The sequence below is a fragment of the Triticum aestivum genome, chromosome 2D, assembly GCF_018294505.1.
Source record: "Triticum aestivum cultivar Chinese Spring chromosome 2D, IWGSC CS RefSeq v2.1, whole genome shotgun sequence".
Taxonomy (NCBI): domain Eukaryota; kingdom Viridiplantae; phylum Streptophyta; class Magnoliopsida; order Poales; family Poaceae; genus Triticum; species Triticum aestivum.
In genome coordinates this window covers 348,610,494-348,628,728 of record NC_057799.1, presented here as the reverse complement: position 1 = coordinate 348,628,728, position 18,235 = coordinate 348,610,494, and the positions used below count along the sequence as shown (strand labels likewise).

The following is an 18,235-nucleotide window of genomic DNA, read 5'->3' as shown; positions in this document are numbered from 1 at the left end:
ATGCACAACCACACTTTGTCCTATCTGAGCCCCCTCAACTCCTGCGGCGACGCCGAAGTCATGGGCCTCCGTGCTAGCAGGCGAAGGCGGTGACGGTGGCGGTTCATAATCAGACGAATTTTGGCGCCGTCGTGCTCGCTCTTCGGGCCCATCGGCATCCATGGTTGTCGGCTCCTTCAGTAAGGAGGAGATCGTCATCTCCTTCGGCAACGAGGAGGACTAGACGCCGCACTAGCAGCCCCGTCTCCTCGCGGAGGCCGCTCTAAGGGATGAAGAATTCTTCTGTCAAATGAAGATCATAACGGAGCGTTTGCTCCATCAGACGGGGTCGGCGCCACCATTGCCGTTGACGCGAGTCAAGGAGGAGCCATCGTCCCCTTGTGCTACCGCATGAAGCAGGAGCCGACGTCCCCACTCCGGCGGGTGAAGGAGGAGCCCCCCCCCCCCCCCCCCCCGGCGTGCGCGCAACTGCGGCGGCGTCCAGATCAGGCGCCGCATCAAGGAGGAGTCGGCATCGCCCCCGTGCAATCGTGGTGTCCAGATCGGACGCTACGTCAAGGATGAGCCAGTGTCGCCATCAACGCGCAACCAGTACGCCCGCATCTATGAGCCCACGTCACCGCCCCGCTACAACCACCGCCTCATCAAGGAGGAGCTGCCACCCGTGATAACGAAGGCACGTGACTCCATCCTCCACTACCTCAGAGGCGGCGGTGTCGGCGGTCCCTCGGGCTCGAGGGCTGTTGTCTCCGAGGAGGAGCGCGGCAAGGCGACAGGCACGGTACGACCGGCGCAACGCCGCCCACCGCTCGGTGTTCGCCAAGTCCGACACGGTGCTGGAATGTGTCCACAACGACCCAGACCTCGCCACCGCGTGGGCGCTCGGCCGCTTCATCACCACAGCGGAGACGACCGCTAGGCATGGCCACCACCTTGACAACGAGCTTGCCAAGATTGACGAGGAATGGTCGCATAGCGACCCCTTCGCCAATGTCGGCGGGGCAAGCCCGTCGTCATAGCTTCGCGAGCGTCGTCTGCATTGGTCGCGGCGGCCCTCCGCACTGCCCAGGAGGAGGCTGGGCAGCTCCTTCGCAAGTAGCAGACGGCCGCCGGACAAGGCTGCCACGGCCCTCTGTTACCCTTCCACCAGTGGAGGGACGACGACGACGGCACAAACGGCGACGGCTATGCGGCCACGCGTACAAGGTGGTCGCCCGGTATAGGGTTTAGGTTTTTTCTTTCTAATTTTTAGTTAAACGATCGAAATATCAACCTTTTTACGCAAATTATGTCGGAATTTTAATGAAATCCATCGTATTTGATGAAATTCGTTCGGTTTATTTAAATAGTATTTTTAATGTATGCGGTATCGTTGGATGGCCGACTCCTACATCCGTGTCTATAAACGGATGCGTTGTCCGGTTTACAGGTCAGCGTTGAAGATGGCCTAAAATCAAAATTATCATTCATGACATGCTTCTGTGAACAAGAACAACCGATATCACGTCACAAGTTCCAACAAGACTGCCACATTATTCCAAGATAGCGGAACGAAATATAAATGTGAAATGAAAATTTACGCCGGTCGAACGTGCATGCGTGCAGGAGGTTGCCGGCCAGAGTGCTCTGCTGCTCCATTCAGCCACGGCACTGGTACTTCTTCTGGCATCCCCGGTTGGTGTACGATCCTCCGGGCGCCGGGCACGCGCCGGGGCAGGCGGGCCTGTTGCGGCTCAGGGCACCGGGGCTGATGCCGGCGAGGACGCGGCGGTGCACCTCCAGGTCGACACTGAACTCAGGGTCCACGCCGTCCTCCAGCTTCATCGACGACGGCGACATCAGCTGCCGCACCGCGGCGTCGATGCTGTATGCTGCCCCTGAAGCGGCGAACCCCGCCGATATGTCGCCGTTAGCCGGGCCGGCGAGCGCAAGCGCGACGCCCAGGAGGAGTAGAAAAGAGAGGCATCTGCCCATTCTCTGTCACTCTGGACCTGTAGATGTTCTTGTGTATGGCAATGCTTTGCAGCTGGAGGAGAGTGTCACGGTAGACTCGGGCGGCAACTTATAAACGGAGGTTTGGTATTGGGCAATTCTCGTGGCCCCACTATGTCTTTGCTTTACTCCCCTTTGGCCGTATTTAAATGTAGAGTCGGTGTGGTGCGCACACAACTGACCGCCCATTTTTGCCGCCAATCATGGGTACAGGAGCTGGTAGTACAGTGTCTTTTTCTTTTCTACTAGAGGCGAGCAGGTACAACATCTTTTGGCTTACAACGATAATCATGCGCGATTATCTACCACTAGAAGTCCGATTTATGCACCCGACAAGAGGGAGTGCATTTTCATGACCAAAGTAAATTACAAGCTACGCCCTCCGTTCACAAATATAAGATGTTTTAAATTATTTTAATATAAACTACATAAAGACTGAAATGAATGAACAAATACAGTAAAATGTTATTATGTTCACAAAAAAGTCAGAACAACTTATATTTATGAACAAAGGGAGTATTAGAGATGCCTTTAACTGGTTGTGCACAGTTGTTGGAAATTTCGAATGAATGAAACATACAAAAAAAATTGCAATGTTTGGACCATACCACAATCATTGTCACCAAATTCAAATGCGAAATGGGCCTTGGAGAAGGCAGCATTTCAGCTACATTGGCCGGTTAGGGAAAAGCAAATTGTATCTTAATTCTGACTTTGTTAACACCATTATTCTGCTCGTCTTGATAAACTTATTAATTAATAAGGTGGGGTTTAAGAAGATAAGCACAAGCAAAGCCTCTTAGGTTGATCGAGTTGTCCAACAACAGTTGGTGAGCTAGGCAACCCATATTCGATACCCACATCTATCATACACACATAGACAAATCAAGTGAGAAAGCATTTCCTCCACTTTTTATTTCCAACTATGGTGTTGCATCGATTATTCTTTAGAAAACAGACCTGAAGCCCAACTACAAATAACACATTAGTTTCAGTTTTAAATACTTATCCGTTTTACAACTAATAGTGAGGAGCTTTTTAAAATGGTTCCAAGCACATAAATATCAAATAATTCTATGGCGTTGCACTTTTTAAAACATTTTTTTACAGCAAAACCCATGTAGCTTTGTCTCCCTTCATTCATATCAAATAATAAACTAAAATTTTGATCTGTTTAGAAAATAGTCATTATCTCCTAAACCGGCAACCCTAATAAGCTCAAAATTTCCTAGATTACTACTGGACACATGTACTATTTACTGATTTTTTTTTCAAAGAGACATTCACATTTGTGCCCCTAACTCAAACCCACTACTCAAAGTTACCCCTAAATTTTTTATGTGCTCAAATTTGCCCCTAAAAAGCATTTTAGGTCGCAAGAATGCCCTTCCATTTGGTCAAAGTTGTTTGACTGAGACTTTAAAAATTCATAACAAATTCATATGAACTCAGAAGAATGCAAAATAAGATATCAAAATGTTCATAAGAACATCACCTATATGCACTTGTCAAAGCACTCTTTAAAGCTTTTTAGGGTTTATAACATTAAAAAAACTATTTAGGGTGAATGCAAATAATAGCACGTATAGGTGATGAACGTAAATGACATGTGCATATAGGTGGTATTTTTATGAACATTTCGATATCTTATTTGCATTCTTCTGAGTTCATATGAATTTGTTATTGATTTTCAAAGTTTCGATCAAGCAACGTTGACAGCTGGAAGGGCATTCTCGTGACCTGAAATGCATTTTAGGGGCAAATTTGAGCACATCAAAAAGTTAGGTGTAAATCTGAGAGTGGGCGCAAATTAAGGGTATAAATGTAAATGTCCCTTTTTAAATATCAAATTTTGAATCAAAATTTGGATTGTCTAGCAAAATAGCCATTACTCCCAATATTATCGTCCAGATAAGTGAAAAATCTTATATTAGTTTACAGAGGGAGTAGTATTTAGTGATGTTTTGGGGAATGTTTTTCATATCTATGAAATTTGGAACACAAAATTGGATATTAGCTTAATAGCCATTATCTCTTCATAGTGTTGTCCAAATAGGCTTACTACTAGAAACATGTAGTGCTTACTGAAAGTTTCAGGGAGTTTTTAATTATAATATATCAAATCTTCAACCAAAATTTGTATATGTCAAGCTAAATAGTGTTGGATTAGTATACTGGACAACTTCTTTTGAGACATTATCGCTAAGTTTTTATTCATGACAATGTTTACAGGTATAAAAAATAGATCACCAAGTAGATACAACCACACATGGCGACCAAACCCAAGTGATAAAGCATGCTTAGAGAGATTTTGAGCTTCGATATCCGAGTTCCTAAACCGATGAACTATATTACAAGCAGTAAAGCAGTAGAATGTTCTATTCTTCCATGTATGATAGATCCATGCGCCGCTGAAGATCGCTGCTTAATATCCTCCACCACTGTCTTGCAATCTAAAGCATGTATCTTTTGCACATAAAGATCATCTGCAATCTCCAATGCCTCTCTAAATGCCCAAGCTTCAAGTGTAACAGTGTCTGCAATATTTCGAAAGGTGGTGGATGACGCACCCAGAAACTACCCCATAGTCTCGGCACACAACAACCACCGCTCCATAACTTCTGTTCCTCATGACAGAAGCATTTGTGTTAATTTTCATGTGTTCCACTGGCAGAACTAACCATGAATAAGGTTTAACTATTGTAAACTCCATATAAGTTTCGCCAAAATTTGGATGTCAGCAATAAATGATGAAATGAAAAAAAATGGGTTGACAAGGGACTTTGGAATATATCCTCATGAATAGCCTTCCTCCTGGCTCTCCAAATCACCCACATAGTCACCACCAAAATTGTAAACTCCGCCTGTGTAAGAGTCTCATGCATCATAAACAACCACTATTTTGCATTCATGTCTAGGTTAGCACACATATGTTTCACCATTTCTTCATATGAGAGTGGCCAGACACACCACACCTCTCATACTCGATCAAGGCATGCGTCCAATTATCCTCAGGTGCACATAAAGAACACAAAAATGTTGTGGACATGTTACAGTGCTGCAAAAGGTCAGCGGTTTGTAGCGAGTCCTGACACAATCTCCACAAGGAGTTTTTCAGTTTTAAAGGCACTCTAATGTTCCACAAGGACCTCCACGACTTCTTCTCAGCTCCGGTGTCAGAAGGGCCTTCAACATTTTCCAACCAATTTTCCCTTTGTATCTTTGTCTTAACAACTATCTTGTAAACTGAGCTCATCAATAATTTGCCACGCCAGTCCTTTTCCCTATCCTAGAAGTCATCAAGTCTCCTTGTGCATAGTGGGATCCTTAAAGTTGCTTCAATACGGAAAGGCAAAAAAAGTGGGATCCTCTCGCCATGGAACAAATGAGGCATCGATCAGTTCCAAAACCATTCTAGGCGACCGATCAACCAACAATGATAATGGTCTCATCAATCCCTCGAGGGATCCAATTATGTTCCCATATACTCCTAGTTTTGCCAGTTCCAATCCTTCTGATAATCCCTTGAGCTAAAACATCCCTTCCATCCAAGACAACCCGCCAAATCTATGAAGGATGAGGTATTAGACAACTGCGAAACTAGGCTGGGTCCGTTCTCTTTTCATGTTGGATCAATGTACTAGAATGGATTTACATGTTTTTTCAGGGGAAGATGAGATTTACATGTGATACATATGGGCTTGGGAACTAGGCCAGTCCCTTTTCCTACTTGGATCAATGTAGGCATTATAGGTGATACATGGGCTTGGGAGCTAGGCTAGACCGAGTGGTAGTAAATAAGATTCTTTTTTTATTAGAGGGCAAGCTTCAGCCTCTTGAAGCTTGTCTATTAGCTTGTCGTATAGTCAAGGCTTCACTGAACACTCCTCTAGATGAGCCGGCCCATGTAACAACCGTTGTTTTCGGGTTTTTTCCTTTGTTATTTTTATTCTTTATTCCTTTTTCCTTTATATTTTTGGATACTAGTTTTATTCTCCTTTTACTTTTATTATTTTTTCGCATTTTTAGTTTTCCAATATACAGTGAACTTCTTTTCCAATATAGGTGAACATTTATTCAAATACACACTGTTTTTTTTGTTTACAGTGAACATTTTTGAAATACATACTAATTTTTTTCTTAATATACAATGAGTATTTTTTATGTACATTGAACATTTTTAGTATATGATGAACTTTTTTAATTATATGATGAACATTTTTTCAATACTCAGTGAACACTTCTCTGATACACGGTGAACTTTTTTAATATATACGGAACTTTTATATACACATATTGATTATTTTTGTAAACACATTTTTTTATTTTAATATGTTTTCAAAATATCTTGCTCCTAAAAAACAACAATTGTTTTTTTGGTGAAAACTGACTAGAGGCAAAACGGGCTGGCTCATTTGCCCTAGCTTCAGAAAAGCCACTCTAGTTGACGTACACGCGCATCAAGTAGGAGGTCTCTGTGGTTCGGGAGGGGATTTGTGGCATGCAGGGGTACCGACCCTCATTTTTCTTTTAGCTTTTGATTTCCAGTTTCTTATATTTTGGAACCAAAAGAACGAATGAAGTTTCCTTTGTATATTTGTGTTTCTTTTGACGAGGTCTTTCAAAATAAGATCCCCATTTTTAATACATTTTGATGCGTTTTTATAACTTCTTGAAGTTTCAACTGTTGAAATTTGATACGAGCAGAAGACAAAATCACAGATTTCAGAAACTTAAACTTAAAATTTGGTGTGTTCTCGTGCAGAATCCAACGACTTTGCGGATTGCAAGGCAATCAGGCGGCCGTCGGCTGGAAGGTGCGTGGCTCTATAAGTTTCCTTATGATATAATAGGTAAAACACTCTGCGATCACCACTCGCCCTTGCCTTTTATATAACCTCTGGATCATTTTCTTTGCATATATTATCTCGAGTATTTAGTAGGGTAATTATTTTTAAAAGTTTCAGTAGTGTTTAGTTCAAAGTTACATTGAATAATTCTCTAATCTAATCCATTGAAATTATATCTAATGGATGGTTGGCCAAGTCAGTACAATCTAATTAATGATATAGCATAAACCCTCTACTTTCATTATCACAAAAATTATGTGCTTATGAAAGATGATAGATGCATGGTTTTACATTGCACTACTTCCTGTGAAGTCGACGTCGTGTGTGATGCTATTACGTAAGGGCACGAGCTTGAGGTAAACATTTGACATTTTTTTCCAAGAAACTTATAAACTATTCATCTTCAATCATGACAGTACAAAGAACACCCGAGGTAATAAAAATTACAATCAAGTCCGTGGACCACCTAACGACGACTACAAGCACTAGAGCGAGCTGAAGGCGCGTCACCATCATCGCCCCTCCCTTGCCGAAGCCGGGCAAATCTTGTTCTACTAGACGAAGTCGTCGAGCTCAGGCCCCATAGGACCAGCGCACAAGAGCAGTAATCATCACCGATGAAGAAAGTCGTAGATCGGAAGGGCCAAACCTATAAACACCCAAACGAAGACGAACGAAGGCCAGATCCAAACAGATCCACCGAAGACCAGCAGTGACCCAATACCACGAGATCCAACGAAGACACACCTCCACATGCTCTCCGACGAAGCTAGACGCACCATCGGGACGAAGATAGAACATGGGAGACACTATTCTTATTGAGGGACATCGCCGCCGCTATACAGCCCCAACCAAGATGGCACAGCTAACAGAAACGAGAACGCCCCCCCCCCCCCAGCGTGGGGCCGAGATCCTCCGAACCTCCATGACCCAAAGGCTACCGGAGGTGAGACGGACCAGCGGCGGCGTTGACGGACTGGGGAGAGGGGGGAGGAAACTCTGGGATGTTTTCTTTTGAAGGAGGAAAGACAAGGCAAGCATTTACCAGTTTGTTAACTAGTAAACCAGTGCACTTTAGACACGCATACGGTTGGGACAACACAATTGAAAAGGTGCAATTGAAACACATGAAATGGTTGAAAAAGTGGAATTGGAACCAGTGAGAAATGCAATTAAAGCTGACACCAGAAACACTGTTAAATCAACAGGGCTGCTATGAATCAGCCGGATGATTTTTTTAGAGAAATCATCGGCCTATTCAGCCGTTGGATTAGTGCGTTGGTGGTCGTTGGATCACAGCAGCGCCATGGCAGCAGCGAGCGCGGCAGCTTCAACGCGGCGCCATTGCAAGCACAGCGGAGCTCCAACGCAGCACGGATGGCGTCCGGCAAGCTCCATTGTAGCTCCGGTGGAGCTCCAACTCAGCACCGACGCTTTGGTGAAGCTCCATTGCAACTCCGGCAAAGGTCCATTGTAGCCCCGGCGGAGCTCCAATGCAGCGCCAACAGCTCCGCCGATGCTCCATTCATAGTAGCCTGGTTCGCGGGTCGAGGGTGCGATCCCTGACCCGGGGTCATCGATCCCGATCGAGGATCGGGGACGAAGTTGGGTCGACGAGGGTCGATGGAGGGATCGCGACCCTGATCGATGGTGCTGACCCAAATCGATATGCAAGATGCCAAGGTAGTTCATGAGGATGGAGGCTTACCAGGGCACCATGCAACCGCGCTCCACCGCCGGATCACCGGAGTCCGCCCTTCGCCGATTCGCCACTAGCCTGCGGGTTGCCAGCTGTCGAGCTGTTCACTATTGTATGCGGCCATACATCGTGCGCGAGCGGCGAGCGGTTGAGAATCCCATGCTGGAGGGAGAACCACTACTAGGAAAAGGCCTACTAGTGGCGCACCAGTTTTGCCTACTAATGGCGCGCTACTGGTGCGCCACTAGTACCACGCCACTAGTATTTTTTACTAATAGCGCACTAGTGGTGCGCCAATAGTATCTGGTATACTAATGGCGCACCACTGGTGCGCCATTAGTATAGGCCACGGTGCGCCATTAGTATTTTTGAATTTTGAAGACGGGAAAATAGTAGTGGCGCACCGTCTAACCCCCATCGTGTGCCATTGCTATTTTTGAATTTTGAATTTGGATCTGGATCGCGATTTTTTGGCCATTTTTTGCTCTTTTTTGCACGATATTATTTCAAATTTTGTTCCTGTTTTTGGATCTTGTACGTTCTTTTGCCGTGTTCTTTTGCCGGAGAGGAGTTCGCCGGAGAGGAGGAGGAGGAGGTCACCGGAGAGGCGCTCGCCTACATCGCCGGAGAGGAGGAGGAGGTCGCCGGAGAGGAGTTCACCGGAGCATCGGAGAGGAGGAAGGAGAAACCATGAGGGGATGGGAGGAGAGGAGGGAGGAGGAGCTCACCGGAGAGGAGGGAGGAGGAGCTCCCCGGAGAGGAGGGAGGAGAAACCGTGAGGGGAGGGGAGGGGAGGAGGGAGGAGGAGGTCGCCGGAGAGGAGGAGGAGGTCGCCGGAGAGGAGGAGGAGGAGGTCGCCGGAGAGGAGGAGGAGGAGGTCGCCGGAGAGGAGGAGGGTAGTATGGTGGAGGAGAGAAGGGAAGATGGAGTGGAGGAGAGGAGGAGATGGAGTGGAGGAGAAGAATGAAGAGGTAAGGAGGAGAGGACCACGCCCAGCCATATATACGGCATAGTAATGGCGCACCGTGGGCAGGTGCGCCATTACTTTTTCTTTTAATTTGTTTTGAATTTTGAAGGCGGGAAGATACTAATGGCGCACCACAGGCAGGTGCGCCATTAGTAACTTTATTTTTATTTTTTTGACTTATTTTGAATTTTGAAGTCGGGAAGATAGTAATGGTGCACCATGGGCAGGTGCGCCATTAGTAAGTTTGAATTTTTTTTGCCTCTCTAGATCTTAAAAGCTTCGTATCTTTTTTCTGTTAGGTTTTTGAGGATTTTGAAAATGTTTAACGGGGTTCCCCGGTTAAATTCGGATGTAACTTTTCGAGTAGATGATTTTTCATATAAAAAACTTTTTCATCCGAGTTCGTATGCAAAAGTTATGCCATTTTACAAATTCTCGAGAGATTTTGCAAATAAAGTCGAAATTCATATTTGTAAATTTTCACAACAACTAGACCACATATCACATGGGAAACTTATTTTCTTTTATTTTTTTGACATTTTCATCATTTTTTTATTTTTTTTAACTGAAAAGGCGGTCGGGGGTGTGTGTGCATTCGGTGGAAGTGGTGGCCAAGTTACTAATGGCGCACCGTGGGATGGTGCGCCATTACTAGTTCAACTAGTAATGAACTAGTAACGGCGCACCACTCCCACCGTGCGCCATTAGTAGTTTAAAAAATAAAAATAAAATTGAAATTGAATTTTTTTTGAAACATAATTACTAATGGCGCACCGTGGGAGTGGTGCACCATTACTAGTTGAACTAGTAATGGCGCACCATCCCACGGTGCGCCATTAGTAGTTTTGAAAAAATTAAAAAAATTACTAATGACGCACCGTGGATGTGATGCGCCATTAGTATTTGCACACTAATGACGCACCAACACATGGTGCGCCATTAGTATTTAGTAATGGCGCACCACATGTACAGTGCGTCATTAGTGTCCATATTGGCTATAACTGTTTTTGTAGTAGTGAACCTTGGAAGCTTGGACTTTGAGGATGGATCCATGGAGGGCAGATCCACTGGAGTATTGCAGAGGAACGATGGTGAACAAGGATTTAGGAATTGTGATACTTCCCGGATCAGAACGCTTCGTGTGAAAGGAAAACCGGCAGCTGAGAAAATCACGGCGCACATGTGGCCCCATTTCAGTACTTAATTGCTGACATAAATGAAAATTTAATGTGAAATTTTGTACTCCCTCTTTCTTAATTTACAAGGCGTGCGTGTACCCCTAGGTCGTCAATTTGACCAACATAATATAAGTCAAATATTACAAAAAATATATCAATATAAACTTCATATGTTCTATTTTCAAACGGTATAATTTTTGTGTTATATAGTTTATATTACGGTGATAAAATTGGCAACTTAGGTATACGCGCAGGACTTGTAAACTGAGACAGAGGTAGTAGCTGGAATATTAGGAAATATATCAACAGATTGTCATATTTTTGGAGGGATCGTCATGACCTTTCCAACGCGTACACGAACCTATCGTACCGGGGTCATCGACCCGAAATTCTTTGGATCGCGATCCACGTTCCCATTTAACGTTCCAAAGAAGTATACTCCTCGTCGTACCTTGTTCCGGAGGGGTGGCGACCCTCGACCCGCGACCCCGTTCCTCGACCCGATCGACCCGAATTTCTGGCAACTATGGCTCCATTGCAAATCCGGTCGAGCTCCATTGCAGCCCTGGCAGAGGTCCAACACAGTGTCGACGGCTCCGGCGAAGCTCCATTGCAACTCCGGCCGAGGTCCATTGCAGCCCCGGCAGAACTCCAATGCAGCGCCGACAGCTCCGGCTCCACGGGTCGCGTGCCGCTTGCCGCAGTGCAGCTCCGCCGCCGCGGCAAGAATCGCGTTGCGGCGTGCCTGGTCAGCGGCGAGATTGTGGGTCGTAGCGCCGTTGTGCTTGCGTCTAGAAGAAAAGAAAAAAAAGCAAGTGGAGCGATTGCAGCAGCGATTGGCTGGCTCCTGCAACGGTGGCTGTCGCCGGTCACGACAGGCACGTGGCCGGTGGAGGCTTCTTGTTCCTGCATCGGCAGAAGGAGATTGGGATTCGAAGGATCGGATAAGATTTTAGTGATGAGCAGTGAGAGACAAGGGAATCGAGGGACACGTGGAGGGAATAAGCCGTGCGCGTTGCCAGGTCCACCGGGACACGCGTCGCTAGGACGAGGCAACTTACGCGTCGCTGTTATCAGCCGGTTGAAAATAAACCATTTCCTAAATCAACTGCATTGGTGTTAAATGCACACCATCTACAATATTCTTACTATGTCATAATGATATTGCTTTAAGAAGTTGTGTAAACATATGCACACATTTTGAAGAAAACTCGCCGCTGGCTAGGAATAACGTACAATCTAGCATTAGACATGAGAACATTTTACACCAAGCAACAATAACAAATTTATCACGTACAAGGATCAATCACTTGCGAGTTACGGCCAATCCAACTAGTACTATAACAACTACCAACGGGTGTACGCACGTACTATTCGGGATGCGTACAAGTTTAGCGGCATGCCATCGAGTGAACTTGCGTCGGTGCGTCTTGTCAGATGCGGTGCTAACTTAGCGCTAGCCGCGGCACTGGTACGCCCGCACGCATCCCCGGCCGGTGTACGGCTGCCCGGCGCCCCCGCACTGGCCGATGCATGCCGGCCTGTTAGGGTCGAAGACCGAGCTGCCGAGGCTGGCGAGCACGCGACGGTGCACCACCGGTGTGAGCTTCTGCGGCGCCGTAGCCGCGTCGACTCTGTAGGCGGTGCCCATGCTGCCGGCTAGCCCAGGCCCGGCCCTGGTGTCGCCGGCGGCTGGACCGGCTGCGAGCACTGCAATCACAGTGCCGGTGAGCAGCGCTCCAACTACAAGCAGAGAGACGCGCGCCTGATCTCTGTCCATATTTCCTGCGAACCCCACTACGACCACGAGCTTATAAATGGAAGCAACTTCTTGAGGCCAGCTTATAAATGAATGGTGGTTGTGCAGTGTGGCACACCCGTCTCCCCGACTGGATCCAGCAGGCTCGAGTGCAACTTTTGGTCCAAAGATGCCTGAAACAGATCATCAGCTAACCAATTTTCACTGCAAATTATGGGGCAGACACACTTTTGGAACCTTCTCTTCCAACCGGTCTTGGAGATCACGAAAACTGATTCAATTTACGACATCCCACATATAATTTGCGGAACTGCACAGTCGAGCATCGGGCGTGCATCGTAAAGGGTTGTCACGTGTAAATTTGTCTATGTTGGTTAGCGGCTGCACCGGCAATCACCAAAACGTCGCCTGTGCGTGCCTGTGTATGTGCGGTGTACTAGTTCGCTGTTCACTCCCTCCCAATAACAATAACATCACCTTCGGTGATTGCATTAACATTTAGGCTACGTTTGGCAGCAATGTCTTTTTGAAGTTTTCGGAGAATGCCGTGGTTTCTAAAAAACCATGGTTTTGAATATTTTGATGTGTTTGTCGTCAGCAAAAACTGAAGTTTTGTAAAACATAGTATACAGAAGCCATGGTCTTTTCCGGTATCTGGAAATAAAAGAGGCCCCGGCCTCCACTTTTCTAAACAAACGGATAGAAGTGCAATTGGCGTTGCTGCCTATGTCGAGATAAGAATATCAGCTGTGATGGCCTCCTATTTTTTTCTCTATATGTTATATAAAAGAGTTGTATTATATCTCCTGGTTAGTAGCCGATTCTGTTTGATTAGCGTGTAGTCGGTCTCTCGGGTCCTTCTTCCAGCCGGCGTCGCGTGTGAGTCTCCTATCTTGTCTCTGCAATCATGAGGGAATCAAGCTCACCACCAGGGGTATGGTATGTGCTCCTCTATGATGTACAATATTCCGTCCTTAATTATCTGTCCAGTCCGATTGCAACACTTCCGCGACGAGTGGCATATGGATTAAAGATGCCACTAGCCAAACACCTAGGTAGTTTTGGTAGAACTGAGAAAACCATGGTTTAAAGAAATTTTGGTATTCCTTGCCCACACATCAGAATATTGTGGTTTTTAATTACCATGGTTTTCTAAAAACATTGTTGCCAAACTAAGCCTTACCTCTTCTTTACCTTTTATGATGTCGATGAGTTCATCGATCTTTGACGTCGGCCTTTCATCTTTCTCTTCGGAGATAGCGTTGACCTTCCTTGTGGTAGACCTTTCTACATGCTATTGGGCATGATTTTCTTGCATATCATCAAGTAGCTTCTTGGCTTCTTCAATAGGTCTTCCCATTATAGTTCCTCCTGCAGCTGTATCAAGCATAGTTTTTAACATGAGATTAAGAACCTTATAAAACATATGAAGAATTAATCATTCTCCCATCCCGTGATTACGATAATTTCTTATAGCCTCCTCCATGCGATCCCACGCGAGTGCTAGTGGCTCACGTTCCTTCAGCTTAAAACTTGTGATTTGATATTGAAATTGTATAATTTTTTTGGGGGGCAAAACTTACATAAAAATTTGCTACAACAAGCAGTCCATGAAGTTATAGTTCCCCTATGTAAAGGTAAAAGCCATTCTTTTGCTTTTCCTCTCAAGGAAAAACAAAATAGATGCAATTTTAGAGAGTTTGGTTCATGGTCCTTAATATGTGTCATATCAAACAGCTCGGTAAAATTGTGTAAGTGCATGTCGGCATCCTCTCATGCAGTGCTTCTAAATTGGCCTTGTTGAACCGTTATGACTAAGTAGGGCTTCATTTCATATTGCTCGGCAACAAGACTAACTGGGGCTTAATTTCATATTGCTCGGTAGCAACATCAGGTTGTGCAATTGGTGCACACATAAAGTTCTCGAGCAGCGAAGCGAAGTCTCGAAGATTTTGAGCCATAATATTTTACTAGAAGGGTTGGGCGCGCTTTGCTACGCCGTTGGTTTTGTTGGGTTTTCGTAATTATTTTATTCTCTCTGTTTCAAAATATAAGGTGCGTTAGTTTTTTTTAAGTCAAACCTCTTTAAGTTTGACAAAAATCATAGAGAAATATATCAATATCTGTAATATCAAATCGGTATCATTAGATTCATCATGAAATGAATTTTCATATTTTATTTATTTACTATGGTGGATACTGGTATTTTTGGCTCTGAACTTTGTCAAAGTAAAAGAGATTTGACTTATTAAAAAATAATACACCTTATATTGTGGAACCGAGGGAATATTTGGTTTGGAGAGTGAGGGTGGAGAGGGATGATGGATCGTGTTTTATTTTTACTAGAATGATACCCTGTGCGTTGCAGTGGGAATTTGTTGTGATTTTTCTTACCGATACATAGCAAAAAAATATGAACAATGTTTTGGTACATTAGCATGCGAAACTACTTAAGAGACAATGTATTAAATTTGAGGGGAGGAAAGGAGAAGAAAGCATAAAACGGTGGGTGCATTGCGAAAACTTTTGAACTTGTCCATACAATTAACTTTTCTGTTCAGCGTACAAAAAATTCATCATTCTATTTCAAATTCATCACAATTTAGGGTCCGTTCTATTTACTGCGAATGGTGATACAGTCGAGAATGTCTTCCACTTGTCAACTCCCCGGGACAACAACAAATGTGAAATGACTAAAAATTCCCATGAGGAAACCATAACTATGCCATGAGGAAACCATAACTATGCCCACCGCCGAGTAGGCAACTTAGTTCTGGAGCAAAGTCATGCTCAGACACCATGAGGAAACCATAAATAAGAACTTACTTATGGAGCAACGTCACACTCAAACACCATGAGGAAACCATAAATATGCCATCTCGAGAAAACCCAAAAATAGCATGTTTCGATGACAATCTCTAAAAAAGTAGTTAACACATTGTTATTCAATTGCATAAATTCTTTGTTATTTAATTGCATAAATTCCGATGAGAGAAATATGTCTACTTTTACATATGAGAAGATGGCAACAGGTCAGTCAGAAGTTATAAGTTGCTTTAGTGTAATTTTTATTAAACGTATATGCTAGCACTATACTACTTTTTTGTCAGATATAGAAATCAAACTTGATGCAATAGGTTTTTGGATGCAGATTGTGCAATCATGATAAAAGAACATGTTTTTGCATACTTGTCCCAAATAACTCCAAAGTGAATAATTTTATTCACATCAAATGAAACATTAATGTTAATGAAAAATATCATGATAACCTGGGATTAACTGGCCTGATTACTTGGGAATCAATAATGTAAAAATCTTAGAATAAACAATCTTACATCAGATAATTTGACGACCCTGGAGTGTTGAATGCCAATGTATTTTTTTTCTTTTTTTGTTGAATCCAAAAGATATCAAGATGGACATGCCATCAAACAAATGCAAAGTATGATACCAATCTAAGCCATTTGTCAGATCCCTACTGTACTCCCATGTCCTTTGGATAACATGCAATATCTCAACATGGTTTAAACCTGCAATTCTTTGGATCACCTGCAATCAAGATAAACATGGTTTAAGCCATGCACTTTTTTCCGTGTCCAAAATCCCTTGTGACTGATCAGAAAGATTTTTAGTTTGCGGCAAACGATGGCAATTCCACTCGATCTCAATTAGAGAGGAGCACGTAGCTGGTGCCTGCCGTGGAAGAGATATGTAGGAGGGAGGGAGAGAAAGCACCCCTTATGAGCATCTTCCTCGCCTCCTTCTACACGACCTGGACGTCACATGCCTGATGGAAAATTTCAGGTCCCAAATTCGTCACCATATTTTTATTACCTTCACTTTCTATATGTTTCAAATAAAAACATCGATCAGACAAAGACATGAGCAGAAAGATTTTTAGTTTGCAGCAAACGGTGGCAATTACCTTGTGACTGATCTGTTGGAGAACGTAGCAGAAATTTAATATTTTCTACGTATCACCAAGATCAATCTATGGAGTCATCTAGCAACGAGAGAGAGGGGAGTGCATCTACATACCCTTGTAGATCGCGCGCGGAAGCGTTCAAGAGAACGGGGTTGATGGAGTCGTACTCGTCGTGATCCAAATCACTGATGATCCTAGCGCCGAACGGACGGCACCTCCGCGTTCAACACACGTACGGAGCGGGGACGTCTCCTCCTTCTTGATCTAGCAAGGGGAGAGGAGAAGTTGATGGAGATCCAGCAGCACAACGGCGTGGTGGTGGAAGCAGCGGGATCCCGGCAGGGCTTCGCCAAGCGCAAGCGGGGAGGAAGAGGTGTCACGGGAGGGAGGGAGGCGCCAGGGCTTGGGGTGCTGCTCCCATGTGCCTCCCCACTATATATAGGGGTGGAGAGGGCTGGTTTCTTGCCCTCCAAGTCCATTGGGGCGTTGGCAAAGGTGGGGGAAAGAAATCCCATCATTTCCCTTCCCCACAGATTGTTATCCCCCTTTTTTAGGGATCTTGATCTTATCCCTTCGGGATATGATCTTATTCCTTCTAAGGTGGGATCTTGGTGCGCCTTGACCAGGGGTGTGGGGCCTTGCCCCCACTACCCACGTCCATGTGGGTCCCCCCATGCAGGTGGACCCCACTTCGGAACCTTCTAGAACCTTCCCGATACAATACCGAAAAATCCCGAACATTTTCCGGTGGCCAAAATAGGACTTCCCATATATAAATCTTTACCTCCGGACCATTCCGGAACTCCTCGTGACGTACGGGATCTCATCCGGGACTCCGAACAACTTTCGGTTAACCGCATACTAATATCTCTACAACTCTAGCGTCACCGAACCTTAAGTGTGTAGACCCTACGGGTTCGGGAGACATGCAGACATGACCGACACGACTCTCCGGTCAATAACCAACAGCGGGATCTGGATACCCATGTTGGCTCCCACATGTTCCACGATGATCTCATCAGATGAACCACGATGTCGAGGATTCAATCAATCCCGTATACAATTCCCTTTGTCAACCGGTACGTTACTTGCCCGAGATTCGATCGTCGGTATCCCAATACCTTGTTCAATCTCGTTACCGGCAAGTCACTTTACTCGTACCGTAATGCATGATCCCGTGACCAAACACTTGGTCACATTGAGCTCATTATGATGATGCATTACCGAGTGGGCCCAGAGATACCTCTCCGTCATACGGAGTGACAAATCCCAGTCTCGATTCGTGCCAACCCAACAGACACTTTCGGAGATACCTGTAGTGCGCCTTTATAGCCACCCAGTTACGTTGTGACATTTGGTACACCCAAAGCATTCCTACGGTATCCGGGAGTTGCACAATCTCATGGTCTAAGGAAATGATACTTGACATTAGAAAAGCTCTAGCAAACGAACTACACGATCTTGTGCTATGCTTAGGATTGGGTCTTGTCCATCACATAATTCTCCTAATGATGTGATCCCGTTATCAATGACATCCAATGTCCATGGTCAGGAAACCATAACCATCTATTGATCAACGAGCTAGTCAACTAGAGGCTTACTAGGGACATGTTGTGGTCTATGTATTCACACATGTATTACGGTTTCCGGTTAATACAATTATAGCATGAACAACAGACAATTATCATGAACAAGGAAATACAATAATAACCATTTTATTATTGCCTCTAGGGCATATTTCCAACAGTCTCCCACTTGCACTAGAGTCAATAATCTAGTTCACATCACCATGTGATTAACACTCAAAGTTCACATCGCCATGTGACTAATACCCAAGAGTTTACTAGAGTCAATAATCTAGTTCA

General features: G+C 44.8%; 1 protein-coding gene across 1 annotated transcript; it reads right to left on the bottom strand.

Annotated features, from left to right (window-relative positions):
* Window positions 1-11,841: 11,841 nt before the first annotated feature.
* Window positions 11,842-12,478, bottom strand: LOC123049317 (uncharacterized). The gene has a single exon (XM_044472250.1). It carries the CDS (start codon window positions 12,464-12,466, stop codon window positions 12,143-12,145), a length of 324 nt encoding a protein of 107 aa, XP_044328185.1. The 5' UTR covers window positions 12,467-12,478; the 3' UTR covers window positions 11,842-12,142.
* Window positions 12,479-18,235: the final 5,757 nt, after the last annotated feature.